General features: G+C 44.0%; 1 protein-coding gene and 1 long non-coding RNA gene across 2 annotated transcripts; one reads left to right on the forward strand and one right to left on the reverse strand.

The window, feature by feature from the left end:
- The first annotated feature begins 1,833 nt into the window (after positions 1-1,833).
- Positions 1,834-26,646, forward strand: LOC112869564 (signal-regulatory protein beta-1-like). The gene is made up of 6 exons (XM_086701851.1): positions 1,834-1,953; positions 17,840-18,196; positions 18,894-19,214; positions 19,784-20,122; positions 25,285-25,393; positions 25,900-26,646. The coding sequence occupies exons 1-6, from the start codon at positions 1,881-1,883 to the stop codon at positions 25,931-25,933; spliced, it is 1,233 nt and encodes a 410-aa protein (XP_086557977.1). The 5' UTR covers positions 1,834-1,880; the 3' UTR covers positions 25,934-26,646.
- LOC147582680 (uncharacterized) lies at positions 24,179-25,606 on the reverse strand. Its single transcript, XR_015249417.1, has 2 exons — positions 25,491-25,606; positions 24,179-25,390 (listed from the first exon to the last, which is right to left on the reverse strand). It is a non-coding gene; the product is annotated as an uncharacterized LOC147582680 (long non-coding RNA).
- Positions 26,647-27,634: the final 988 nt, after the last annotated feature.

Here is a 27,634-nt window from a genome sequence, read left to right on the forward strand (position 1 = left end):
AATCACGCCGTCAACTTTTATCACAAACCCTTTTACAAATATGGCTTGATTGCACTGTCTTTATATATTCATTTGGGCAAATTGGCATCTTTCCGATACTGAGCTCTGCAACTCACAGACATGAGATACCTCAATTCCCTCGTTAGGGCTGTCTTTACTACTTTCCAGTTTCTAGTATAGCATCTTTAAAAATTATTTATTTTAAACAAATTAAAACTTATTATTACCGTTTACACTGGGTTTGGGAGGTTGTATAGGATTATAAGTGGGTTTTAACGTCGATAGTCTGTCCAGCAAACTAATCAAACTCGTACTAGTGCTCATAGCATGGACATTCTCTTATGTGAGCTCTTATAACGTCAATCAACTCACCCCAGATTAGCTTTTACCTTCATCAAAGTTACATACGCACACGGCTTACGAGGTAAATGGTTCTATACACACTACCTGTGAAAACTGGAGCCTCCTACCTTCCACGGTTTTCCACCCCAAAGGCAACCATTTTGCACCCTTTTCTGATTATTTTTAACTGATTTTTCTAGAAGTTACAGGCAGGTCTCTTATAGCATGCTGACACTGTCACTTCTAGACATCTCCCTCTTAGGCATTATTCACTGATGTCCCACCGTGGATGACGAGGATACAATGGTCTGTTTTCTGGACCCTGTGCCACCTACCTTAATTTATTTTTATTTTTAGTGTTTTTATTTATTTTTGAAGGAGAGAGAGACAGAGCATGAGTGGGGGAGGAACAGAGAGAGAGGGAGACACAGAATTCAAAGCAGGCTCCAGGCTCTGAGCTGTTCAGCAGAGCCCGACGTGGGGCTCGAACCCACGAACCGTGAGATCATGACCTGAGACGAAGTCGGACGCTCAACCGACTGAGCCACCCAGGCACCCCCACGTTAATTTTGGCTAATGTCATAGTCATTGAGCAGATTATAATGACAAAGACCTTGTGTTTTATAGCTCAATCTTGTAACATCCCCAGCTTTTGTTTGTGTCTTTCCGCTCATGTGTATTTGGTGTAAACACCACCACATTCAGGGTACAGAACAACTCCATGGCCACAAAGGTTTGCCTTGTGCTACCCTTTCATAGTGCCCACCTGCCCCACCACACCAAGCCTCTGGCACATGCCCATCTGTTCTCTACAACTTTGACAATGTTGTGTAAGTGGATTCCCACAGTACGTGACGTTTTGAGATTGATTTTGTTCACTCAACATAATGCCTTTGGAAACTTACAAGTTGTGCACATGTAAATAATTTATTCCTTCTTAGCACTGAGAAGTATTTCCTGGTATGAATCCACTAGTTTGTTCAAGCATTCCCTAATTACTGGACATTTTGGATGTTTCCCTTTACTTCCTATGCCAAAGAAAGATGCTTTAAATATTCATGTGAGGTTTTTGTGAGGCCATGGTCTTCTCTGCTCAGATAAATGCCTGGGAGTGTGATTTATGGGACATATAACCCACTTCCTCTTTCTTTGGTTGGAGGAGAGCACATACAAATTCTTTTATTTTATCAATTTTTCTAAGTAATCTCTACACCCAATTTGGGGCCTCAAGATGGGGGGGGAGGGAGGCCCACTGGATGGGGACAGAGGCCCCATGTAGGAGGGAAGCATCATTTCTCCTGGGCCTCTCCACTCTCTCTGAAAAAGAAAAGAGGACCCTTCACCAAGTGAGGCCTTCTCTGCCTGACTTCTATTTCACAATCTAGAAGCAGATTGCTGCCTCACAGCCATCACCCCACCCCACCATTAAGAGGTGCTTCCTCTTAATCACGGAAGGAAGCAGGGTTTTTTCGCCCCAGAACAGAGGCCCATTCTCCCCAGCACACATATTTGCACAGAGAGAGGGTCCTCAGGCCGCCATGATGTTGGCCCCTGCCTCCGGGCCCCACCTGCCTCCTTACCTGCTGCTGGCTCTGCTGTTGGGACTCACAGGTAAGCACTGCCTTGGGGTACAATCCCCTCTTCCTGATCCCACAACATCTCCCATGTCCCTGGACATCAAGGGCTTGCAGGTAACCAGAGGTGTGCTACCCAGGGCTGCCACAGAAGACCAAAGACTGGGTGTCATCTGAGAGCAGGAAGTCGGGGATCTGAGCATTTCCTCTATGCATCCATCACCTACAGCTTGTTACCAGAGGCATCCAGACAGTGGAGGCTTCAATCTGTCACAAGGACAAGTTTGTAGGTATTAAATGATCTAATTCTCACAACACCCCTGCCTGATAGCTAGGACTGTACTCTCGATTGGCAGATGGAGAAACTCAGGCAGAGAGTGGAACTGGGCCAGTGTCACCTACCTAAGTCAGTACAGCTGCCGGGATTCACGTCCAGGCCACCCAGCTCCACGGTTCATTCTTTTCACCGTGTTATGCTTCTTGGCTTCTCAGTGGAGGCTAACTAAACAAACATCAGAAAATACAGAGAGGGAAACAGAAGAAGAGGCATCACTTAGCACACTCCGAGGTCTCCAGAGTTCCAGTTCTGCTGTGTGTCCTCCCAAACTTTGGTTAATGATGTGTTGGATGTTTCCTATGTGCCATATATTTTGCTGAGTTTTTTTTTTATTTATATATGAAATTTATTGTCAAATTGGTTTCCATACAACACCCAGTGCTCATCCTATTTTGCTGAGTTTTTAACCTGTATTACAATTTCATTTGATCCTCAAAATGATCTATATACTAGCTGCTAGGCTACACTTAATACATACCTGGGAATGCACTTGTGTGTGTGCGTGTGTGTCTGTGTGTGTGTGTCTGTGTGTACACATAGGAGTACCTGAGAAAGTGTACACACAAGTGAATATGCATACATATGGGAAATTTGACAACACTCTCCTTCTTGTTCTCTTCACATCGCATCCACTCTATGTGAAATGCACACTGAGGGGCGCCTGGGTGGCTCAGTCGGTTAAGCGTCCGACTTCGGTTCAGGTCACGATCTCGCGGTCCGTGAGTTCGAGCCCCGCATCAGGCTCTGGGCTGACATCTCAGAGCCTGGAGCGTGCTTCCGATTCTGTGTCTCCCTCTCTCTCTGTCCCTCCCCCATTCATGCTCTGTCTCTCTGTCTCAAAAATAAATAAACGTAAAAAAAAAATTAAAAAAAAAAGAAATGCACACTGAACAGGTGTTTGGTTCCCTGTCTCTCAGCTACTCACCCCCTTTTTCTACTTCTCTAAACTAACTGCTCACTCACCACCAGGTATTGGGACAAGCAAACTTCCCTCTAGGTAAAATGAAAAATTTGTGCATTACTACCTTGAAGGTCCTCCTCCATGCTGGACTGGGTGGGGAGGAAAAAAAGGGGATAGAGTATGTGGGGACTCCTGCCTGTATGATCTGCACCTGCAATTCTATTCATATTCACATCCTGATCCCAATCATCTAGTGTCAGCTGACGCCTACATGCCTCAAGAAATCTCATGTGTAATAGCTTTCCAATTTCCTGAGCACTCACCATGTGCAACACCCACTTGGAAATGCACGCGTCTGTTATGTCCTGTGATCTTTGTATCCAAGGTAGACACTATGTCCCCCCTAGCTCGCAGACAAAAAAGGAGGCACAGAAAAGTCCAAGGTCACTCGGTGGTGAATGGCAGGGTGATGATTTGCACTCAAGCAGTCTGATTCTAGATCTCACAGGCTTAACCATGGCTCTTCTCAAACCCTATGGCCCCACTTCCATCCCCATGAGGTTTCTGCAGATCTGCCAATGGGGGGAGGGAAGGGTGGGATGTGGGGAAGACAGAGCATTTGTGGTTTGCTTCTCTCCGGCACTTTCCCCCAAGTCTTCTTCATGGGAAACCCAGATTCTGATATATTTTTCCGAGAAATTCTCCACTGAAAACAGATGGCAGGGTCTCAGAAAGGGGTTACACTGGGCAATTCACATATGACCAAAATATTTACTGGATAATTCCTAGGTGCCCAGAGCTGTTACATGAGCTTAGGGCATACTGGTTATTAAAAGAGGGAAAGCAGTGGCCCTCACGGAAGTTGTATTGTAGTGGAGAAAAGGAAAAGAAACAACAGACATACCAAATAAGTAAATCACATAGTATACTAGAAAGTGATGAGTGTTAAGGAAAAACATGACAGTACAGCTGGAGAAGACAATGAGAGACTCTTCAGGGTGGGATGTATTTAAAGAGGTAGCCTGGGTGGGTGTTCATTGAACTGGGAGATTAGAGCAAAGATTACAAGAAGTTAGGGTGTGAGCCATGTGATCTTCTGGGGAAAGAGCCTTCCTGAACAGCACGGGAACAGCAGGAGAGTAGAATCCTCCTGTTCTGTTCAAGGGTTTGGGCTTTCACTCTGAGTAAAATGGTTGCCTCTGCAAGGTTCTGAAGACAGAAATGACATGATCCACCATGAGTTTTAAATTATGCTAGCATTTGGTTGAGATTAGACACCATAGGGCACAGACAGAAGCGACTAGAGCATTCAAGAGTTCGTCGTGTTCGTGCAAACAAGGAAAAGCATTTTGCACCAAGACAGCAGCCAGGAGAGAAAGGGGAAAGAGGTCAGATTGTGGGTACAGGCAGAAGGGGAGACAACAGGATCTCCTGATGCATAGGATTTGGGGTGGAAAGAGAGGTTGGTTCCCAAGGGCTTGGACCTGAGTATCTCGGAGAATAAAGGTGCCTCATCTGAGATGTACAAGGATGTGGGGGAAAACCGAGGAGTTCAGTTGGGGGCAGTGTTAACAGTGAGAGGTTTGCTTCCATCTAAGAAAGAAGTTGAGTCCTGGTTGGACGTACAAATCCAGAGAGAAGGAGCAAGGCCTGGCCCCATGATGGAAATATGAGAATTATAAACACACAGATGGCAGAGTCGACACGTTTCCTTGGCTCCTCTTGACGCTCTGATCCCTCTCACCTCTGCCCTCCCTTGTTTTCTCCATGTCTCCCTCCCATATGCAGTCCTACTTCTTCCCATTTTTGTTTAGCAGTTCAGCTTCATAGCCCCAATCTCCTTCTCCAGACTCACAAACCAAAGTACCCGATCTTCCTGGCACATGCAAGACTTGCCAGTAATAGCGTGGTCTCTCCTTAGGAGACATGTTTAGTTGCAAATACCGCTAACTGCCAGGGTTTCACCAGCTCACACGCTGCAAGAACGAACCACAAATTTTCTCCCCGAGGAGTAGCTGAGAAATAAACAGAACACAGGATGTAAGTGTGGTGTCGCAGCAACCTGCTCCTCTGATTTATATCCTGCTGAAGTTTTTAGGACATCTCAAGTAAGAAGGAACGATTGGTATTTCTCTAGGTCTCCAGCCACGGGATTGTCACGGAGGCGGTGAAATCCACCTGCATAATCTGGCCCCTGAAGTTCAGTGTTGGCCCCAAACGTGACTGGTGTCCCTTCAAGGCATAACTCATTGTCCAGACACAGCCGACCATCCACAACTCTGTTCAGAACATGAGTTTGAAGCCTGCTTTTGCCCTTGCTTTAGTTACTCCCGTGGTTCTATCTCCCCCTTCAAGGGCAATTTTCTCAAATCTACCAGCCCCTAGAACAACACATTTTCTCTTTCCTTGAGTCATTTAGTCCAATTCAAAAGCACTACATGGGGTGATCCCCTTATTTCAGTACGTATTTCTTATTGTGCTAAAATATACATAACATAAAATCTGTATCATATCAACCGTTTTTAAGGATACAATTCATTGGTATTCACATAGTTGTGAAGTCAGTAGCATTGTACCTTTCAGGAATTTATTCAACATCCTAAGCAGATACTCTGCACCCATTAAGCAAGAATTCCCTACACCTTCTTCCTCCACAGCCACCGGTAACTTCTATTTTACTTCCTTGTGTCTATGAAGCTGTTTCTTCTAGATACTTCACGTAAGCGGAATCAAGTATTTGTCCTCAACTCTGGCATATTTCACTTAGAATGATATTTTCGAGGTTCATTCAATTAGGGAACATATCAGGTGGTCATTCTTAATAAGGCTGAATAACATTCCATTGTATGTGTCTACATCAACATTTTGTTTATCCATTCATTTATGCATAGATATGAATTCTTTCTGCTACCTTTCGGTTATCATGTATCATGCTGCTGTAAACACGGATGTACAAGTATCTCAGTACGTACTTTTAATTCGGGGGTATTTACCTAAGAGTGGAATTGGTTGATCCTGTGGTAAATTCTACATGAACACGAACACTGTTTCCAGAGTGGCTACACCATTATATATTCCTACCCATGACATACAAGAGTTGCAATTTCTCCATAGCTTACTCAATCTTTATTTTCTGAAGTTTAATTTTCTTGTATTCATTTTGGTGTTTCTTTCTTTTGTTTTGTTTTTGATAAAAGCTATTCAAAGGGATTGTGGTTTTGATTTTCATTTTTCTAATGACAAGTGATGTTGAGCATCTTTTTATGGGTTTATTCACTGTTTGAATATCTTCTTTGGAGTAATAGCTATTCTAGTCCTTGGGTCATTTTTTAATTGAGCTGTTTGTTATTTTGTTGTTGAGTTGTAGGAGTTCTTTACATATGTTGGTTATTAATCCTGTCTCAGACATAGGCTTTGCAAATACTTTCTCTCCTTCTGTAAGTTCTCCTTTCACTTTTGATATCGTCTATTGACTTTTGCTGTGCAAAAGTTTTTAATCTTGATAAAGTCCAAATTGTATATTTTTTTATTTGTTACTTGTGTTTTTGGGGTCATACGAGGACATCATTCCCTAATCCAATATCATGAATTTTGTCTACAGGTTTTTTTCTCTGAATTTTATAGTTTTAGTTCTTACATGTATGCTGGATCAACATAGTGCTGGGTCCTTCATCCAATTTCAGTTCATTCATCTATATAGAGAAAGGTGAGGGTTCAACCCCATTCTTTGCATGTAGATATCCAGTTTTCCCAGCAACTTGTGCTGAAGAGTCTGTTCTTTCCCCTGTTGCATGATCTTGGCACTTTTGTCGAAAATCATTTGACCGTGTATGTGTGGGTTTATTGCCAGGCTTTCTATTCTATTCCACTGCTCTATATCTCTATGATATTTTCAGTACCACAGTAATCTGACTATAACACTTTGTAGTAAGTTTTGAAATCAAGAAGTGTGAGTTCTCAGAGGAACTAACATGGCAGAGAAGTAGGGAGACCCTGGGCTTTCATAGTTCTCCAAACACACCTATATTGAGGTCAGATCACTTGGAACACCCAAGAAACTGATCCGTGCAGTGGCAGAAGGATCTCCTCAGTTGCAAGGAGACAGTGTGGCAGGTGTGAGGTATGTAGACGTGAAGTGGGTGAGAGATAAATAGTGTTGCCATGGAGAGGAGGGCAACCCTTTCCACGGAGACAGAAAAGGGAAAGAGAGATGGGTTGAGAAAGTGCAGCATTGAATTTGCACAAGAGGAACAGCTCTCTGGAGCATGGACTGTGGAGAAGGATGTACTGAGTGTCACAGGGATTTTTTGCAAACAGCATTTGGAACCCAAACTCTGAGGTTTTGGAAGTGCATGACTTTCTCTGGGTGGAGGTGTGGTGTGAGCTCCTGGGGAGAAAGGATTTGGCCTGGGAGCGTAGGGATCTCCAAGGTGCATTGGAAAAGAACATTCCCCTCCCTGGAGCACTTTTGGAAGAGGGTATATTGCTTCTCCGAGGACCAAAGACCCTGCATGCATCAGTGAAAGGCCTTTCATTATCAATGGACAAAGATACATCCAAGGGGAATGTAACTTTTGCTGCTTTTTGATGTGCTACACCATAGATTTCATGCACTGTGCAGGCAGGGGACTATTTTTGAGGGACAAGGGACTCCAGATAGAGTCTGGAGAGGCTCTACCCCTGGAGGACAGGACTGGATCAGCATAGTGCTGGGTCCTTTAAGACTTCAGGTTTTGAATCCCAGTCCCACACCAAAGAAAAAAAGGATTTCTATGGTGCAGGGCAATTTGGGTGCCTTCATTATTCTGTGAGGGTTGCCTGAACAGCGGCAAGTGTGAGATCCCCAGTCCTGGGATGAGATTGGGGTGGTGCCATTCCCTCCCCCCTTCTCCCCACGAGAACACGGTGGGACTTCAGAGAGCAGTGCAGCGGCCCCCAGTGGAAGCAGGACCTACTCACACAAAACCCCGTCTGTCCCCACCCCGGCTCTGGGTATGACAAATGCTTATTTACTAGGGCAAGACTGACTCTGACCCAGGCAGCCAGCCTCTCCTTCACAAGACCAGCTTAACCAGCTCCCTCCAGACACGAATTGTACTGAAGATTAAGTGCTTCAAAATGACACCTACGATTTCCACTAGTTACTATGAGTTAAGATGGCAGAGAAGTAGGGGGACCCTGGGCTTTCATAGTTGGCTCAAACACAGCTATATTGAGGTCATGATATTGGATTAGGGAATGATTTCTTGGCTATGACACCAAGTATTTCTAGTACTTCTGGAAATAGGATAAGGCTTACATTTTTCCTTTTATTTCTTTCTTCCTTTTTTCTTTTGGAGTCAGCCTCATGGTTTCTTGCTTTTTTTTTTTTTTTCCATTTACTTTTCTAGCTCTTTCGTTTTTAGATAAGGCTTTTTATTTTTTTCTTTTCTTTTTTCTTTTTTTCCCCTTTCTTTTCCTTTGGAATCAGTCTTAGTTTTTTGATTCTCCTCCCCCCCTTTTTTTGTTTCTTTATTTTTGTCTTGTTTTCTTACCTTCCCTTTTATTTTCGGAGGAGATCAGCCTTTTGGGTTTGTTTTGGTTTGTTTTCAGGCTTTTTTTCCCCCTGACTTTTCCAGGCTTACTTCAACACACAAATCAAAGCATACCTAGTTAAAGGTCTAAAGAATCCCCACTACAAGCAAGGAGGATCTCTGCAGAAGACTTAACAGTGGGAAAGAGCAGCCAAAACACAATGTCAGAGTGCACACAGCATACACCAGAGACATTTCATGAAGTTCTAGGCCCTGGACAGTGTATGACATATTTTGAATATAGCAGTACTCTTAGGTGCTGGACACTTTACAAGCTTTTAAAAGATGCAAAAAACAGAAAATTAGCAAAATGACAACACAGAGGAATATTCCCCAAAGAAAGTTCAAGAAGAAATCACACGCAAGGACTTTCTGGAAACAGATATAAGCAATTTCTCTGAATCCCAATTTAGAATAACAGTCATAAGACTACCAGCCGGGCTTGGAAAAAGCATAGAAGACACCAAAGAAAGCCTTGCTGCAGAGATCAGAGACCTAAAATCTAATCAGGCTGAAATAAAAAATGCTATAACTGAGATGCAAAGCCGACCTGATACAGTCACAATGAGGACTGAAGAAGCAGAAGAGATAATAGGTGAAATAGAAGATAATTTATGGAAAATAATGAAACCAAAAAAGAGAGAAAGGAAAGGAAATCAATAAATCATGAGGGGGAGACTTAGTGAACTTAGTAATTCCATAAAGCAAGGCAATATCCCTACTCCCCAGTAGGAGTCCCAGAAGAAGAAGAAAAGAAAAGGGTTTATTTGAACAAATTATAGCTGAAAACTTCCTTAATCTGGGGGAGGAAACAGGCATTCAAGTCCAAGAGGCACAGAAAACTCACATCAAAATTGACAAAAACAGGTCAACACCTGAACACCTCATAATGAAACTTGGAAAATGCAAAGAGAAAGAGAGAATTCTCAGAGCAGCTAGGGACAGAGGGTCCTTAACCTACAAGGGTAGACACATAAGGGTAGTAGCACACCTGTCCACTGAAACTTGGCAGGCCAGAAGGGAGTGGCAAGAAATATTCAATGTGCTAAATGGGAAAAATATGCAGCCAACAATTCTTCATACAGCAAGGCTGTCTTTCAGAACAGCAGCAGAGATAAAGACTTCCCAAGACAAACAACAACTGAAGGAGTTTGTGACCACTAAACCAGCCCTGCAAGAAATTTTAATGGGGACTCTCTGAGTGGAGGAAAAAATTAAAAAGATCAAAGCAACAAAGACTACAAAGGGCCAGAGAACATCACCAGAAACACCAACTCTACAGGTAGCACAATGGCACTAAATTTATATCTTTCAATAATGACTCTGAATGGACCAAATGCTCCAATCAAATGGATTAAAATGGGTTAAAAAAAAAAAAACAAGTTCCATCTATATGCTGCCTAGAAGAGACTCACTATAGACCAAAACACACCTGCAGATTTTAAGTGAGGAGGTGGAGAACCATCTGGCATGCTAATGGAGATCAAAAGAAAGCCAGAGTAGACATACTAATATCAGACAAACTAGATTTTTAAACCAAAGACTGTAACAAGAGATGCAGAAGGGCATTGAATCCTAATTAAGGGATCTATCCATCAGAAAAAAAGATCTAACAATTTTAAATATTTATGCCCCCAAATCGAGAGCACCCAAATAGGTAAATCAATTAATCACAAACATAAAGAAACTCACTGATAATAATACCTTAATTGTAGGGACTTTAATACCTCACTTACAGCAATGGACAGATCATCTAAGCAGAAAATCAAGAAGGAAACAATGGCTTTGAATGAAACACTGGACCAGATGGACTTAACAGATATATTCAGAATATTTCATCCTAAAATCGCAAAATACACATTGTTCTTGAGAGCACGTGGAATGTTCTCCATATACTGGGTCACAAATCAGCCCTCAACAGGTACAACAAGATCATGATCATACCATGAATATTTTCAAATCATAATGCTATGAAACTTGAAATCAACCACAGAAAAAATTTGGAAAGTTCCTAAATAAACTGAGATTTAAAGAACATCCTACTAAAGAATGAATGGTTTAACCAGGAAATTACAGAAGAAATAAATACATGAAAGCAAATGAAAATGAAAATACAGCAGTCCAAACCATTTGGAATGAGACAATGCACTGCAATGCAGGCCTATCTCAAGAAGCAAGAAAGGTCCGAAATACACAATCTAACCTTACACATAAAGGAGACATAAAAGGAGCAGCAAATAAAACCTAACACCAGCAGAAGAAGGGAAGTAATGGAGATTAGAGCAGAAATAAATGATATAAAAGCAAACAAATAAAAAAGTAGAACAGATAGAAGCTTCTGGGTGGCTCAGACAGTTAAGTGTCTGACTTTGGCTCAGGTCATGATCTCACAGTTTGTGGGTTTGAGCCCCGTATTGGGCTCTGTGCTGATAGCTCAGAGCCTGGAGCCTGCTTCAGATTCTGTGTCTCCCTCTCTCCCTCTGCCTCTCACCAGCTTGCACTCTGTTTCTCAAAAATGAATAAACATTATAAAAAAAAAATATGCAAAAACGTAGAACTGATCATTGAAACGAAATCTTTCTCTGAATGAATAAACAAAATTGGGGGCGCCTGGGTGGCTCAGTCGGTTAAGCGTCTGACTTCGGCTCAGGTCGTGATCTCGCGGTCCATGAGTTCGAGCCCCGTGTCGGGCTCTGTGCTGACAGCTCAGAGCCTGGAGCCTGCTTCTGATTCTGTGTCTCCCTCTCTCTCTGACCCTTCCCCCGTTCATGCTCTGTCTCTCTCTGTCTCAAAAATAAATAAACGTTAAAAAAAAATTAAAAAAAAAAAGAATAAACAAAATTGATAAATCTCTAGGTAGATTTATTAAAAAGAAAAAAAGGGGGGCCCAAACAGATAAAATCACGAATGAAAGAAGATAGATCACGACCAAAAGCATAGAAATACAAACAATAATAAGAGAATACTATGAAAAATTATATGCCAACAAACTGGGTAATCTGGAAAAAGTGGTTAAATTCCTAGAAACTCAAATGCTACCAAAATAGAAATAGGAAGAAACAGAAAATTTGAACAGATCCATAACCAGCAAAGAAATTGAATCAGTTATCAAAAATCTCCCAACAAACAAGACTCCTGGGCTAGATGACTTCCCAGGGGAATTCTACAAGATTTTTAAAGAAGAGTTAACACCCATTCATCTCAAAATGTTCCAAAACATAGAATGGAAGGAAAGCTTCCAAACTCATTCTACAAAGCCAATAGCTCTTATTCCAGAAACAGACAAGACCCCACTAAAAAGGACAATGACAGGCCAAATAGCCCTGATGAACCTGGATGCAAAATGTCTCAACAAGGTACAAGGAAACTGAATTCAAAAGTATATTAAAAGAATTATTCACCCTGCTCAAGTGGGAATTATTTTTGGGCTGCATGGCTGGTTCAATACTCACAAATCATTCACCATAATATGCCATATTAATAAAAGAAAAGATGAAAAATATATGATCCTCCCAATGGACGCAGAAAAAGCATTTGACAAAACACACATCCTTTCTTGATAAAAACCCTGAAGAAAGTAGAGAAAGAAACATACTTCAACATCATAATGGCCATATACAAGGACCCACAGCTAGTATTATTGTCAGTAGGGAAAAACTGAGAGCTTTCCCCTAAAGTCAGGAATTCGACAGGGGTGTCCACCCTCACCACTGTTATTCAACATAGTACATAATATTCAACTTCGAGCCTCATCAATAAGACAACAAAAAGAAATAAAAGATGTACAAATTGGCAAGGAAGAAGTCACACTTTCACTCTTCTCAGAGCAACATGATACTCTATGTGGAAAATCTGAAATATACCACCAAAAATTTGCTAGAACTGATCATGAATTCAGCAAAGCCACAGAATATAAAATCAATGTACAGAAATCGGTTGCATTTCTATACACCAATAATGAAGCGGCAGAAGAGAAATCAAAGAATAAATCCCATTTACAATTGTATTTAAAAAAAAAAAAAACCATAAGGTGCCTAGGACTGAAGCTAACCAAAGAGATAAAATATCTATTTGCTGAAAACTATAGAAAGCTTATGAAAGAAATTGAAGAAGACACAAAGAAATGAAAAAACATTCCATCTTCATGGACTGGAAGAACAAATACTGTCAAAATGTCTATACTGCCCAAAGCAATCTACACATTTAATGCAATTCCTATCAACATAACACTAGCATCCTTCTTAGAGCTAGAACAAACAATTCTAAAATTTGTATGATACCAGAAAAGACCCTGAATAGACAAAGTAATGTTGAAAAAGAAAACCAAAGCTGGAGGCATCACAAGTCCAGACTTCCAGCTCTATTACAAACCTGGAATCATCAAGACACTATGGTACTCCCATTAAACCAACACACGGATCAATGGAACAGAATAGAGAACACAGAAATGGACCCACAAATATATTGCTAAATAATCTTCGACAGGGGCGCCTGGGTGGCGCAGTCGGTTAAGCGTCCGACTTCAGCCAGGTCACGATCTCACGGTCCGTGAGTTCGAGCCCCGCGTCGGGCTCTGGGCTGATGGCTCAGAGCCTGGAGCCTGTTTCCGATTCTGTGTCTCCCTCTCTCTCTGCCCCTCCCCCGTTCATGCTCTGTCTCTCTCTGTCCCAAAAATAAATAAACGTTGAAAAAAAAATTAAAAAAAAAAAAATAATCTTCGACAAAGCAGGATAGAATATCCAATGGAAAAAAAAGGCATTCTCTTCAGCAAATGTTGCTAGGAAAACTGGAAAGCGATGAGCAAAAAAATGAACCTGGACCACTTTTAGACCATTCCCAAAAATAAATTCAAAATAAATGAATAACCTAAGTGCAAGACAGAAAACCATCAAAATCTTAGAGGAGAAAACAGGCAGCAACCACTTTGATTTCAGTCACAGCAACTTCTTACTACACGTGTCTCCAGACACAAGGGAAATAAAAGCAAAAATGAACTATTGGGACGTCATCAAGATAAAAATCTTCTGCACGGTGAAGGAAATAATCAACAAAACTAAAGGGCAACTGACAGAATGTGAGAAGATATTTCCAAGTGACATATCAGATAATCTATAAAGAACTTATCAAACTCAACACCGGAAAAACAAATAGCCCAGTGAAGAAACGGGCAAAAGACATGAATAGATATTTAAAAAAAAAAAAAATCCAGATAGCTAACAAACACATGAAAAGATGTTAACGATCACTCATCATCAGAGAAGTACAAATCAAAAACCACAATGAGGTACCAACTCACACCTGGGAAAATGGCTCAAATGCACAACACAGGAAACAACAGATGTTGGATGGATGTGGAGAAAGGGGACCATTTTTGTAGCGTTTTTAGGAATGGAAACTGGTGCAGCCATTATAGAAAACAGTATGTAGGTTCCTCAAGAAATTAAAAATAGAACTGCCCTGTGACCCAGCAATTGCACTACTAGGTATTGATACAAAGGATACAAAAATGCTGATTCAAAGGGACACATGCACCCCAATGTTTATAGCAGCGCTATCAATGATAGCCAAATTATGGAAAGAGACAAAATGTCCATCAACTGATGAATGGATAAAGCAGATGTGGTATATATGTACAATAGAATATTACTGGGTGATCAAATAGAATGACATCTTGCCATTTGCAACAGTGTGGATGGAACTAGGTGTATTATGCTAAGTAAAATAAGTCGGGCAGTGAAAGACAAATATCATATGATTTACTCATATGTGGAAATTAAGAAATAAATTCCACATTTATTGAACATAGGGAAGGGAAGGAAAAATAGGATAAAAACAGAAAGGGAGGCAAAACTCAAGAGACTCTTAAATGCCGAGAACAAACTGATGATTGTTGGAGGGGTGGTGGGTGGGGAGATGGGCTAAATGGGTGAGGGCCAACAAGGAGGGCACTTGTTGGGATGAGCACTGAATGTTATATGTAAGTGATGAATCCCTGGATTCTACTCCTGAAAACAACACTACACTGTATATTAACTAACTTGAATTTGAATAAATAAATTTTTTAAAAAAGGATATGAATTCTCCAACTATGTTCTGTTTAAGGATTGCTTGATGATTGCGCTCCCTTGAGATCGTATATGAATTTTTAAGGGCTTCTGAAATTTGCAAAAAAAAAAAAAAAGGTGATTGTATTGAATCTGGAGATCGTTTTAGGTAGTATCGATGAACTCTTCCAATCCACAAATGGTATTTGTTTTTCCATTTATTTATATCACATTTCATTTCTTTCCACAATGTTTTGTACTTTTTGGCATACAGGCCTTTGATCTCCGTGCACAAACTATTCCTATATATTTTATACTTTTTGATGTTTGCGTAGTGGAATGGTTTGCAAAATTCTTTATGATTGTTCATCAATAGCATATACAAATGCACCTGATTTTTGACTGTTGGTTTTGTATAGCACAAATTAGCTGATTTCATTATTATCTCTAACTGTTTTTACACTTGGAAACTTTAGGGTTGCAACGCATGAAATCATGTCATGTGCAAAGAAATACTTTCACTTATTCCTTTGCAATTTGAATGTTATTTCTTTTTCTTGCCTAATTGCATTCTCTAGGATTTTTAGTATTGTGTTCAATGGAAGTGCTGAAAGCAGGCATCCTTGCCTTGTTCAGATTTCCACCATCAAAGGTGATGTCAGCTATAGGTTCTTCATATATGACTTTATATTTTGTGTAAGCTTCCATCTACTCTGAGTTTTTTTTATTGTTTTTATCATAAAAAGTTTGACTTTTGCCAAATAATTTTCTGCATCAAATGATGACTATGTTATTTTTTTTATTCTATAAATGTGGCCTATCACACTGTATAATTTTCATATGTTGAATCCTTCTTACATTCCAGAAAGAAATCCCACTTGGTCATTGTGTATAATTCTTTTAATATGCTGTTGAGTTGTAATTGCTAATGTTTTGTCAAGCATTGTTGCATCAATATCCAGACAAGACACTGGTCTGTAGTTTTGTTGTAGTGCCTTTGTTGGCTTTGGTCTCAGGATAACACTGCCCTGAGAATGAGTCTCAGGATGACCCGATAACTTAGGAGTCTTCCTACCGCTTTTATTTTTGGGAATACTTTGAAAAGGATTAGTGTTAAGTTTATCTTTCAGTGTTTGGAAGAATTCACCAGTGAATCTTCATGATCATGGGCTTTTCTTTGTTGGGAAATTGTTGATAGATTCAAACTCCTTACTAGCGATATCCTGTTCATTTTTCTAGTCTTCATTATTCAGTCTTGGTAAATTGTATGTGTCTAGAAATTTGTCCATTTACTCTAGGTTTTCCAATTTATTGGTGTACAATTGTTCGATGTACTCTTTTAGAATCCTGTGCATTTATAGAAAAATACTTAATAATGTCTTTCTCTTATATCTGATTTCAGTTAATGAAATCTTCTCAATTTCTCTCTGTTACTCAATCTAGCTAAAGTTTTGTCAACTATGTTGGTTTCTGAAGAGCTACTCTTGGGTTTACTGATTTTCTCTGTTGTTCATGTATTCACAATTTACTTATCTCTACATTAGTCCTTTTTATTTCCTTCATTCTGCTTGCTTTGTGTTAATTCTTCTTCTTTTCCTGATTTATTAAGCTGTATACTTGTTAATGACTTGTGATCTTTCCTCTCTTTAAATGTCGGCATTACAAATATAAATTTCCCTCCATGGTGGCTTTCAGTGCAGAGTGTAGGTTTTGGCATGTTGTATTTCCATTTCCATTCATCTCAAGGTGTTCTCTAATTTCCCTAAGAGTGTGTCCTTGTATTTCAATACATTGGAGAAGATTCAATTTCACTTCTGTTGTTGATTTCTAGTTTTATTTCACAACTCTCACCAGTTCACTGCTTGAAAAGCCCTTCTTCCAGATTGCAGTATGGTGCCTCCTCAGCCTGTATAATTTGGACTCATACAAAGGTTTTGTTTGTTTGTTTGTTTTGTTTCGTTTCATTTTTTATGGTAACTGGTTTCTGTAACAATCTGGGCAGACATGTGTGGGAGACAGGACAATGGCTTCTCCAAGATGACCACATCTTAATATACATAAAATGTGAATATTTTTCTTTATTCAGCCAAAGAAATTCTGCCAAAATGATTAGGTTAGACTCTTGACATGAGGAGATTATCCCAGATTATCACCGTGGCCCCATTTTATTCACAAGAGTCCTTATAAGAAGGGGGCAGGAAAGTCAAAGTTAGAGAATGACAAGTAACAATACAAGCGAGAATTTGGAATGATAGAAAATTGGGAAGATGAAAAGAATTGTGGGCAGCTTCTAGAATTTGGATGGCAAGGAACAACATCCAGAAGAAATACAGCTCAGCTGCCCTTTGTGTTGAGCCCAGCAACACCAATTTTGGACTCTTAATCTCCAGAATAACAAAATCGTACCTTTATGCAGTTTTCAGGCACTACATTTTTAATCATTTGTTTCACTGCGTTAGGAAATATTTTAATATAATATGATTGCTTTCTAGTAAAAAAAAAACCTAGGAATTTTAAACACTCCTTTACCTTTCGTTTAGCTAGCTACATGTTTATTATGTGTTGGCAGCTCTTCCAATCACTGTCTCTCACATATCCAGATTGATGGATAAGACCCCCACCTGTACATGTGCTCGTGGAAGAGAGAAGTTAATCCATAGAGGTTCCAGAAGCTAAACACACAGCCCAGAAACTACATCCATCACTTCCGCTCACACACAATGGTCTAAAGAAGTCTCATGGCCCCACTGAATGCAAGAGATCAGAGAGTGTAACACCCCAAGGGGCCAGAACACAGACAAGCAGGATCCTTTGGCGAAGCACGACGCTTTCAGAGAGGGCTGGGGCCGTCTGCCTGCCGTGTGCCACATCACTGAATCTCTCTGTGTTTTGCTTTCCTCATCTCTAACAGAGTCTCATGTGACAGGCTCATCACGAGGGCTACATGCCGTGTACACACAGCGGGCTGAGCTCACGGTGTGCACTCAGTGAGAGCTGTTGTGTTAAATACTTGAGCGGACGGACAGGATCACACAAGGATGGTAAATCGCTGCTTGTTCTCCCCCCAGGTGTGGCAGGTGAGGCAGAACTGCAGGTGATCCAGCCCGAGAAGTCGGTGTCTGTGGCGGCCGGACAGACGGCCACTCTTCACTGCACCCTGACCTCCCTGCTCCCCGCTGGGAAGGTCGAGTGGTTCAGGGGGACAGGGCCAGGCCGGGAGTTAATCTTCAGTTTCAGAGGAGACCCTCACTCCCCTCGAGTAACAAATGTTTCAGACGCCGTAAGGAGAAACAACATGGACTTTTCCATCCGCATCAGTAACATCACCCCAGAAGACACGGGAACCTACTACTGTGTGAAGTTCCAGAAAGGGAACCCCGATGTGGAGTTTAAGTCTGGACCAGGCACCCAGGTCACCGTGAGCGGTGAGTATCGCTCCGTCCCCTGGTTGTGACGGCAAGTCAGTAAGAATGCCCTCCACTGTCTGAGCAGCAGATAAGGATCAGGAGCTTTGGCAGGTGCCCCTGAATGAGCCCCTTCCACGGATCAGGAAAGTTGAGGCCTGGAGAGGTTGTGCTATTTGCTGAAGGCCCCACGGCTGGTAAACGGTGGGGAAATCTGGAACCGCAGTCTGCAGGTTCCCAGCTCTTCCCTTTTTCAATCCTGACCAGCCCTCTGGTTCCCAGGATGAGAGACTGAAAGTCTGGGAGACATGCTAGTCACAAGGCCCATCCTCACATCTGCCTCCAAATAGCACTCATGTCGATGTGTCCAGAATCCTCCACACTAGGCATTTACTAAGCACCTGCTATGCGCAAGCTCTGTTCTGGGTACTGTAGGAGGAGGAGGTGGAGACCGAGAGTGACACCCACCAGAAATGTCCTTCCTGTGCCCAGATTGGTGGGAGGTCCCCTGGCAGAGAAGACAAGGGGGACTTTGAACTTAGGCTGGAGTTGCACGCAGGCCCTGCCCCTGACTCAGTCAGTCTCCGACACCGCCCTCCCAACACTATCAGCAGGGCTAAAAAATAATCCATGCGAGGGTTCTGCACAGTGTCACATACCTGTCATTGCTGAGGATGACCAGAGTCATGCTTACTGCTCGTAAATGTTCCTCTTGTAGCCAAACCATCTCCCCCCGTGGTGTCGGGCCCCACGGCCAGGGCCACACCTGAGCAGACTGTGAGCTTCACCTGCGAGTCCCACGGCTTCTCCCCCAGAAACGTCACCCTGAAATGGTTCAAAAACGGGAATGAGCTGGCAGCCTCCCAGACCACCGTGGACCCAGAGGGAGACAGCGCTTCCTACAGCATCTTCAGCACAACCACGCTGCCGCTGGCCCCGGGGGACGTTCGCTCCCAGGTCACCTGCGAGGTGGCCCACGTGACCCTGCAGGGGGGCCCTCCTCTTCGTGGGACTGCCAACTTGTCCGAGACCCTCCGAGGTAGATGCCCGTCACCCCCGGCCCAAGCCCAGCTCCGGCCCCCAAGCCTCCCAGCCTGCCCCTCCCCCACTCTGTGCTCCCAGCCTTCCATCCCCTGGAACCTGCCTCCTGACAGACCCTCCCAACCACCGGGCACCCAGGGGTACCGTCACCTCCTCCTGTTTTAACGGCAGTTCCAGGTGAACACCTACCGTGCTAGGTAGTTTGATTTACTTTCCCATAGCCACTCCAATTATCGAGCACCTACTATAATCCAGCCACTGTGTGCTTGGTGACTTCATGGATTTTGCTAGTTATTCGATTCCAACTGCATGCCGGGGGCTCGATTTCACTCATTACCCTAATAGGAGCTACCAGTAGGTACCTTGAGCACCTACTGTGTACTGGGCACTGTGCTTAGGGGATTTCATTCGCATGCAAAGCCTACCCTCAGTGTTTGAGCACCAGCTGTATGCTTAGCACTGATCTGGGTGATTCCCTTGCTGCGTGGGGGGACCTAAGTTCTCGAGCCCCTCCCCGGTGATGTGTCTGTTCCATGAGGTCAGAGCTTCTGCTGTGTGCTGTTTCAGTTCCACCCACCTTGGAGGTTGCCCAGCAACCCGTGACAGGGGACCAGGTGAAGGTCATTTGCCAAGTGAAGAAGTTCTACCCCCAGCGCCTACAGCTGACCTGGTTGGAGAACGGACACGTGTCCCGAACAGAAACGGCCTCGACGGCCTCGAACCTCATAGAGAACAAGGATGGGACCTTTAACTGGACGAGCTGGCTCCTGGTGAATTTATCCGCCCACAGGGAAGATGTGGTTTTCACCTGCCAGGTGCAGCATGATGGGCAGCCCACGGTCACCAAAACCCATACCCTTGTGGTCTCTGCCCACCAGAAGGACCAGGAAGCCCATACGACCCATGGTGAGTCCGAGATGCCAACTGACCTGGCACTTTAAATTCTATCTTTTCTTTTTTTATGTGAAAAGCAGTCATTCATGCCTATTATAGAATAATCTAGAGGTCTACGGACATAAACTAGAATTTTGATATGAGCTTCCCTCCCCAAAGCTCGTGCTCCAAGAGTGACCACTGTTAAGATTTTGGTACATAGCTTTTTAGATCTTTTGACATAAACATGCATTAGAGAAGAAACAACAGAGGGAGGGAGATGATCTTGTCGCTAGCATCCTGCCTCCTGCACCTTCACCTGACAGTAATTATGTCACCACGCCAGGCCAGCCACCTCCTCCTTCTGTTCGTTCTCACCTGGGCTTCATATCGATCCTTCTTACACCCTTCTAACCCCTTCTCAGGAAAGGTCTGCACTTGCCACTCTGAAATTCTGGACGGGAAACCTGAGGACAGAGTGTTGAGTCTGGACCAGACTCCCTGGTGACCATGGAAGCTCACAGCACAAACCACCTTTGTCCCCTGCTTTGGGACAACAGGCCAGCAATAATCATGATTACTCACTGCACATTTACTTGATGCCAATTCCAGTTCATTTCTGGTCTTCTTCCTGCTACAACCACCCTGGGAGCTTGGAAGTTTACAGAACCGACTCAGGGAGCAATGGGGGACAGATGGAGAAGATGTCCTGCCCTTAGTCCAGGTGATGGGCTAAACTAATCAAGAGAAACCTGAGTCCCCGAGGACAGGGACCACCAGCCTATACGACAAATGTGTTAGAGAAAACAGCTGGGCATTGTCCCAAGGACCTACAGGTCCCCTTTCTATGACCAAATTATATCTTATCTCGCTCTTATAATATATGGAGGAGTTTGAGCCATGTTTCCAGGAGTCTTTGTTCCAGAAGACCTTTCAAAGGCCCATTTCCTTCTAACATACCCCATGACACTGTCCTCATTGCTGGGTCAACACTGGGTCACCGAGTGTCCATGACCCCGCCAACTAGGAGAGGAGAGATAGGAAGGGGAGAACAACTTCTCCTAACACTAGAGGTACTGCCTAACTGCGTCCACTTATGACTCAGTCATGGATGCACATCCAGTTGCAAATGGAGTCCATAATTGTGTGGTCATGTGATTAATGACTTTCGTTTTTCAACAGAGCCAGTACCATTACATATTTTGTAAAATTAACAGTAATTTCCCACTATCAGCTAAAATGGAACCTATATTCAGATTTTCCAAAATTTCTTCTAAGACTTTATTCTGTGTACCAAACTTGGTTTTATTTCATCTCGAAATGCTTGCAAAAACTTTCCTGTGAAACCACATGGGACTCCACAATTCCTTTTTACATATATATATACAGACATATATATACAGAGAGAGAGAGTATGAATAGCTAGGGCTACTCAAATTCTTCATTTCATATTGGATGCTTGTGGATGCTTGAGGAAGCTGGTCCATTTTCTTGAGTTGTCCAATTTCTACTCACAGAGTTCTCATTATATTACCTTGGCATCCTTTTGATGTCTGTAGGCTCTGTAGTGATATCATATTTCTTTCCTGATATCGGAACTATTTCCCTTTTTTTTTTCATTGTCAGAATTACTAGAAGTTTTTCAATTTTATTGATCTTTTCCACAAACTCTTTTGTTTTGGTGATTTCCTCTATTGTGTATTTTCAATTTCATTGTTTTTTCTCCTCTTTTTTTTCCCCATTCTGCTTGACTGGGGTTTATTTTGCTCCTCCTCATTTTTTGAAATGGGAGCTAGGATGATTGATACTAGTCTTTCTTTGTTTGAATGCCACACCTGGACTTCCTTCTGCACTTGGGGAGTCAGGAGTGTGGAGCCAGGATACCTGGTGCTGTGTTCTTCCAGACTGCAGGCATCTAGGCTGCCTGACTTCCTCTTCCACCTTTCAGAGTCCTCCTATTCTTGGACCTCATATGATTTCCAGGGGTCAGTCTTATACTGAACCAGGAAGGCAGGAAGAGGCAAATCAACACCACCTCTTCTGGACTGGCCTGGGTTAGGTTTTTAGTCTTTGGCCTTGCACTAGAACTCATACCAGGGCTGTTACTTCTGGTGCTTCCAGTGTGCCTGAACTAGCAAACTTGCTTGTGTGCTAAGACCGGAAATGGACATTAGGGTTGTCTGGGTTGGAGAGCTGGATGCCTATGTGAACCTGCTGCACCAGGATGCCACAGCCTCCCCTGGGCATCCCAGGGCTCCAGTCACTGCGATAATTGGCCCAACGGATTGGAATAAGAATGCACATCTTTCGGTTTACGTTTATGGTATTGAGGTATTTTATAACACTTCTAGTTTAAGAGACCTCTGTTCTCTCAGTATAGCATCACCGGGTATGTTAAAGGGGTTGGTTGGCCGGTTTGGGCATTTGGAGGAGAGAGGTTCTGAGTCCTCTGATCTTTCTGTTCTTCTTTTAGGATGCCACGTGTGCCTGTCCCATTTTTCCTTCTTCCCTTCACCACTCAACTTTGAAACAGCACCTCTTGAATCTCGTTTGTCTTTCCCCCAAAGTTATGCATTTTAAATCATGCCTGCCCCCTTTATGCACATCTATCTTTTTAAATTTCCCTGCCTCCCTGCATCAGGTTCCTATTGCTGCTGTAATAATTGGCACACGCTTAGTGGCTTCAAACAACACAATTTTTTTCTTCCACTTCTAGAGGCAGAAAGTCTACAATGAGTTGGCAGGGCTGCATTCCATCTGGGGGAACAGGGAGAGAGTCTATGTCCTTGCTGTTCCAGCTCCTAGGGTCCCGTTCCGGACTACCCTCTGCTGCGGTCAATATGCCTCCTGCTCCCACTCTCCTGCCTCCCTCCTTCACTTGTAAAGGTCTCTGTGATTCTGTTGGCTCCACTCCGATAGTCCAAGATAATGACCCACTCAAGACCATAGCTGGTTGCCACACAGTCTACCTTGCCATGTCAGGGACCACAGACTCTGGGGAATCTGGGCCAACCGTCTTAAGTCAGGCATACTTTGAAACTATTTTCTGTGATCTGTGTCCTGATGTGCAGGACACATTTCCAATATTTTCTCATTGAAGTTGGGTTTAATATTGGCAGTAGGATTTCTAAAAAACTCTCTGGCATCTTGTATAACTGCCCTTGTCTTCTTCACCTGCCCTTTCCTATGGCTGGTGAGGGTGGGAGGGCAGCTGTGTAAGATATTGTGCCTTCAGATTGTGTGATATTTCCCTTTTGTCTCCCAGACATTTTGGAGTTTGGCCATTGCTCTTCAAGGACTTCTGAAAGCCAGATTTCCATAGAATTTTCTGTCCTTTTATTGTTTTTTCTTTGGGTTCAGAAGCTGTATTCAGAGATGAGTAGCTAAGCTGCTGCCTTGTCCTCAGCAGACACAAGTGCCCTGAGGGCTTTGAATGCCTTGTCCCCAAAGTCCCTATCCCACATCAGTGCTTGTCTCCCGTATTTCCCCATCACGGCCCTGTTCTAGCAGAGCAGTATACTGAAGCTGAGAATTCAATCCTCTTTGTAGCACCAATATTCTTATAATTATGTCGGACCCAATTATGTCCTCAGCTTTTTCTGCCCTCGGGATCTAATAGGTGGGAGTCTACAATGTTGCCCAAAAGTCCTCTTTCACACATGACTTATCATGAGAGATCAACCAGTCTGAGTTCTGCATTGTCTTTCCCTGAAGGGTTGATGCTCAGCAACACTCATCCACCCAATAGTTCTTATAATTCCCAACAGATTTCCAGATTACCAGGTTACCCCCCACCTCTACTTACTCCATCCCAGGTCACCACTGTAAGCTTTTAGCAGTGACAATAGCAGGGAAAGCTGGGACCTTCCCCTGTTCCTCTGCCCACCAGGCAGGGGACCTCTTGGCCAGCCTGCTGATTGAGACTCAGGTTGGTATCTGCACATTAGAGCTGGGTTTCCAGACCCCTCCTAGACTAACTCCACAGGTCAACTGTATTGGGAAGCAAACTCTAACATCATATGAGAAGGGAGAAACCTCACTGTGGTGTGGTGCCCATTCACAGGTATGAGTTAGAGAAGGAGGCAAGACTGGCAAAAGGAGATATTGAACACAATGCAGCACAGAAAAGTCATACTTGCACAGAGAACAGGTGAACTGGATGCTATTTTTGACTTGTTTTAAATGGAGCGGAGGGGCAAAACCTCTGTACCCCAACTTCCTCCAGTCCTCTGCTGCACGCTGCCCTCTGGAGCAGGTGCAAACATGGGCAATGCAGCTTTTTCAACTGAGAAAAAATTCCAGAGGGCCACCCAGCTGAGACCTGCCGTCCCCCGACACACCAGGGGTAAAAATGGTGGGTCTTTGCTCCTTCCTCTAAGATTATTCCATATATTTCAAAAACGTATTTGAATTTCTTGATGTAAATCTAAGAGCAAAATCCAGTCACTGTAAAAAGGCAAAGAATCTGAAGTTATGCATGCAGACCCAATGATCTACGTGCAAAAGAACGATGTTATTACCTGATGTTGGTACGGGGGTCCAGGGGCGCGGGATGGTGTTTGAAGCCCCTCCCAGGTTTAGACCCCATTTCCTTTCCTAACCAGGGTGTTCTCCAGCCAGCAGGTCTTGTGAGGTCAGGCCACCCCGAGGGCTCCCTCAGCACAAGAACATGGGGTCATCGAGGCTCGCGTGTGGAACAAAGAAGGGCAGACTTGCACCCTGCTCACCTTGACACTGTCCTTCCTCTACTTGAGGCCAGGCTGACATTCGTTCCTATGACCCTGAGAGGTTGGACTGTCCTAGTCCAAACACAAGGTCTCAGATTCATCCTAAGGACAGCAGAGTCCCACTCATCTTGTGACCCTCAGTAAACTATGAGCCTGTTCCCTCCTCAGAAGAGAGTGTCAGACCTGCCCCATTGGGTGTGGGGAACAAGTCAGCAAACCTCACTTACATGTTACTGAGTGCTCATGTCTCCAGCCCTTCCCTCAGGAAGGACACCCAGTAGCCTGAGCAGAGGTGAGCAAGATGAGGTACTTCTTATCCTGAATTCTGCCTCAAGCCTCTCACAGGGGAAATTCATGAGCTTCAGAGCATAGATGGATGCAGGTTCCCTCAGATGGAGTAAGTCGAGGCCCCTGGGAGTGGACTCCTGGATCCCTCTCTGATGCTGCCTCCTGTCCCTTCATTTCCAGATCGAGAACTGTCCACTCCACTCCTGGTGGCTCTCTTCCTGGGCCCCAAGCTGCTGCTGCTTGTCTCTGTCTCTGCCATCTATGGCCACAGGAAGCAATGGATTCACTGGTGAGATATGGACAAGGAGGGCAGGGCCAGGTCAGTCTCAGAAGGAGCCAGGTCAGTGGAAGGGGAACCCCGCAGGTCACACAGGGTCAGCGCCCACCTGGAATAAAGAGCAGGTGACACACCTCCCTTCATACCCTCTGGAGCCTCAGGGATCCCTCTGGGAGGTTCCCAACTCCCAGGATGACTATTGGGCCCTGTAAGAGGTGGATGGGGTCAAGGGCTATGAAAGGATGTACAGAGAGACCTACAGCTTCTGGGAAGGGAGTGGGCTAAGTGAGCAACACCTGGGTGGGAAACCCCACAGAAACCATCTCTAGATTATTTGGGCGCAAGGTGTCCACATTTAGAGGAATGCTGACAGGTGCCCGCTGGCTGCTCTGAGGACAGCTCTCGCTCTGACCCTCCGTGGGACAGACTGGAAAGGATGGGGAAGGGGTATCAGGACCTAGGGAAGAAGCCTGAGGAGGCACAGTCCATGTCAGGGACTTTCTGCCCTCTCACTACAGGTGTCCCAGGAGGAAAACAGCACCGAAGACATAGGAGACACGTGGAGAACATTTCTGGAATGATGCGCAGATAATGAAATGTGAACATGGGTCCACGGCTCCTTCCTTCCTCCCCTGCTACATGCCATCCTCGGTCTCTGCTGCCTCCTTCCTTCCCTGAGGGGCCCAGCCTAAGACAAGGAACAACTAGAAGCTTCCACAACCCTGCCCCAGATGCCTGCTTCCCCAGAGACCCAAATGCCCACAGTTCCTGCTGTTCCTCCTCAAAGACCTCGATGCCCCCAGAGCTGGGTCTTCACACCTATTCCGGAGCAGGGTCCATGGGAACGTCTGTGGAGACTGACACATGGATGAGACTGACACATGGATATCTTACTAGAATGAGAGAAGCAAGTCCTGGTACACACACCAGTCTATCTCTCATCCATCTTCTGGGGACGGTGGTCATGAACTACACATTCAAGTCCATGCTCCAACAGGTTATTCCTGCCAAACCCCCATCTCCCCAGCCTTGGTAAGGTTCTTCAATCCCTCTTAAATATAAACGAATCCCATCTTGGTTTGAAGGGGAAAAAAGGATCCTACTTCCTCTTTGCCTACCTGCCCTATCCCTCAATCCCAGAGAGAAGATTCCCTCCTCTCCTTGTGATGGGAACACTGGCTCTTCTGTCACCTTCATCCTTCCCAACCCCCCTGCTCATGTACACACGCTGGCAGTACAGAAGACAGGAGCCTTCCTTGCTTTCCTTCTTTTTTTTTTTTATTTATTTTTTTTTAATTTTTTTTCAACGTTTTGATTTATTTTTGGGACAGAGAGAGAGACAGAGCATGAATGGGGGAGGGGCAGAGAGAGAGGGAGACACAGAATCGGAAACAGGCTCCAGGCTCCGAGCCATCAGCCCAGAGCCCGACGCGGGGCTCGAACTCACAGACCGCGAGATCATGACCTGGCTGAAGTCGGCCGCTTAACCGACTGCACCACCCAGGCGCCCCTTGATTTCCTTCTTTATATCCCATTTCAAATCTGCCTTCTTAATGTATGTCCAGCGACCAGACGGTGTTAAACCATCTACGTCTGGACAGAAAAAGAAGCCCAATTTGTGGTGCTTGTCCACTTCTGTGGCGTCTACACTCCCAACGTGGCCAATTTCAAGCTGCCAACAGTGGAACAACTAGCTTGCAAAATTCTTGGAAAGCTCTCAAGAGCGAGCTCTCCTCCCGCCCACCAGGGAGCTCCACCCAGCACCTGCACACTGCTCGCTCCCGGGCTGCCCCCTGGTCCCGGCCACCAGCATCCCTTCCTGGACCATTGCCGCGTCCCTAACAGACTCTCCAGGTTCAGCCACAGTGATCCTACGGAAACGGAAGTCCGATTGTATCCTTCCTCTGTTTCTTCCCCCTACAGATATGCATGGCTCGGTTTCTCCCTCTTTCAAGCTCTCCAGTCATGTCACTTTATTAAAAACACCTTCCTTAAACTACCCACATAAAATATCAATTTCTGTCTCTCACTCTTTGTTCCCACAGCTCATACCTGAACTTAATTCTTTTCCTAGAACTTAAGACCAGCCAACATGATAAATGGAGACAGTGCTCACTTGCACAGTGATGCAGGACCAAACAATGACGGGTGCAGTTAAAACCAGGCGACGTGATCTCAATAATCAGAGGGAAAAGCAACAATTTTTCTGTGAACTTTAGAAACTTTTTTCAACACATTGGGAACCCCCAACTG

Source organism: Puma concolor, chromosome A3 (genome assembly GCF_028749965.1).
Source record: "Puma concolor isolate L17-30 chromosome A3, mPumCon1.1.hap2, whole genome shotgun sequence".
Classification (NCBI taxonomy): domain Eukaryota; kingdom Metazoa; phylum Chordata; class Mammalia; order Carnivora; family Felidae; genus Puma; species Puma concolor.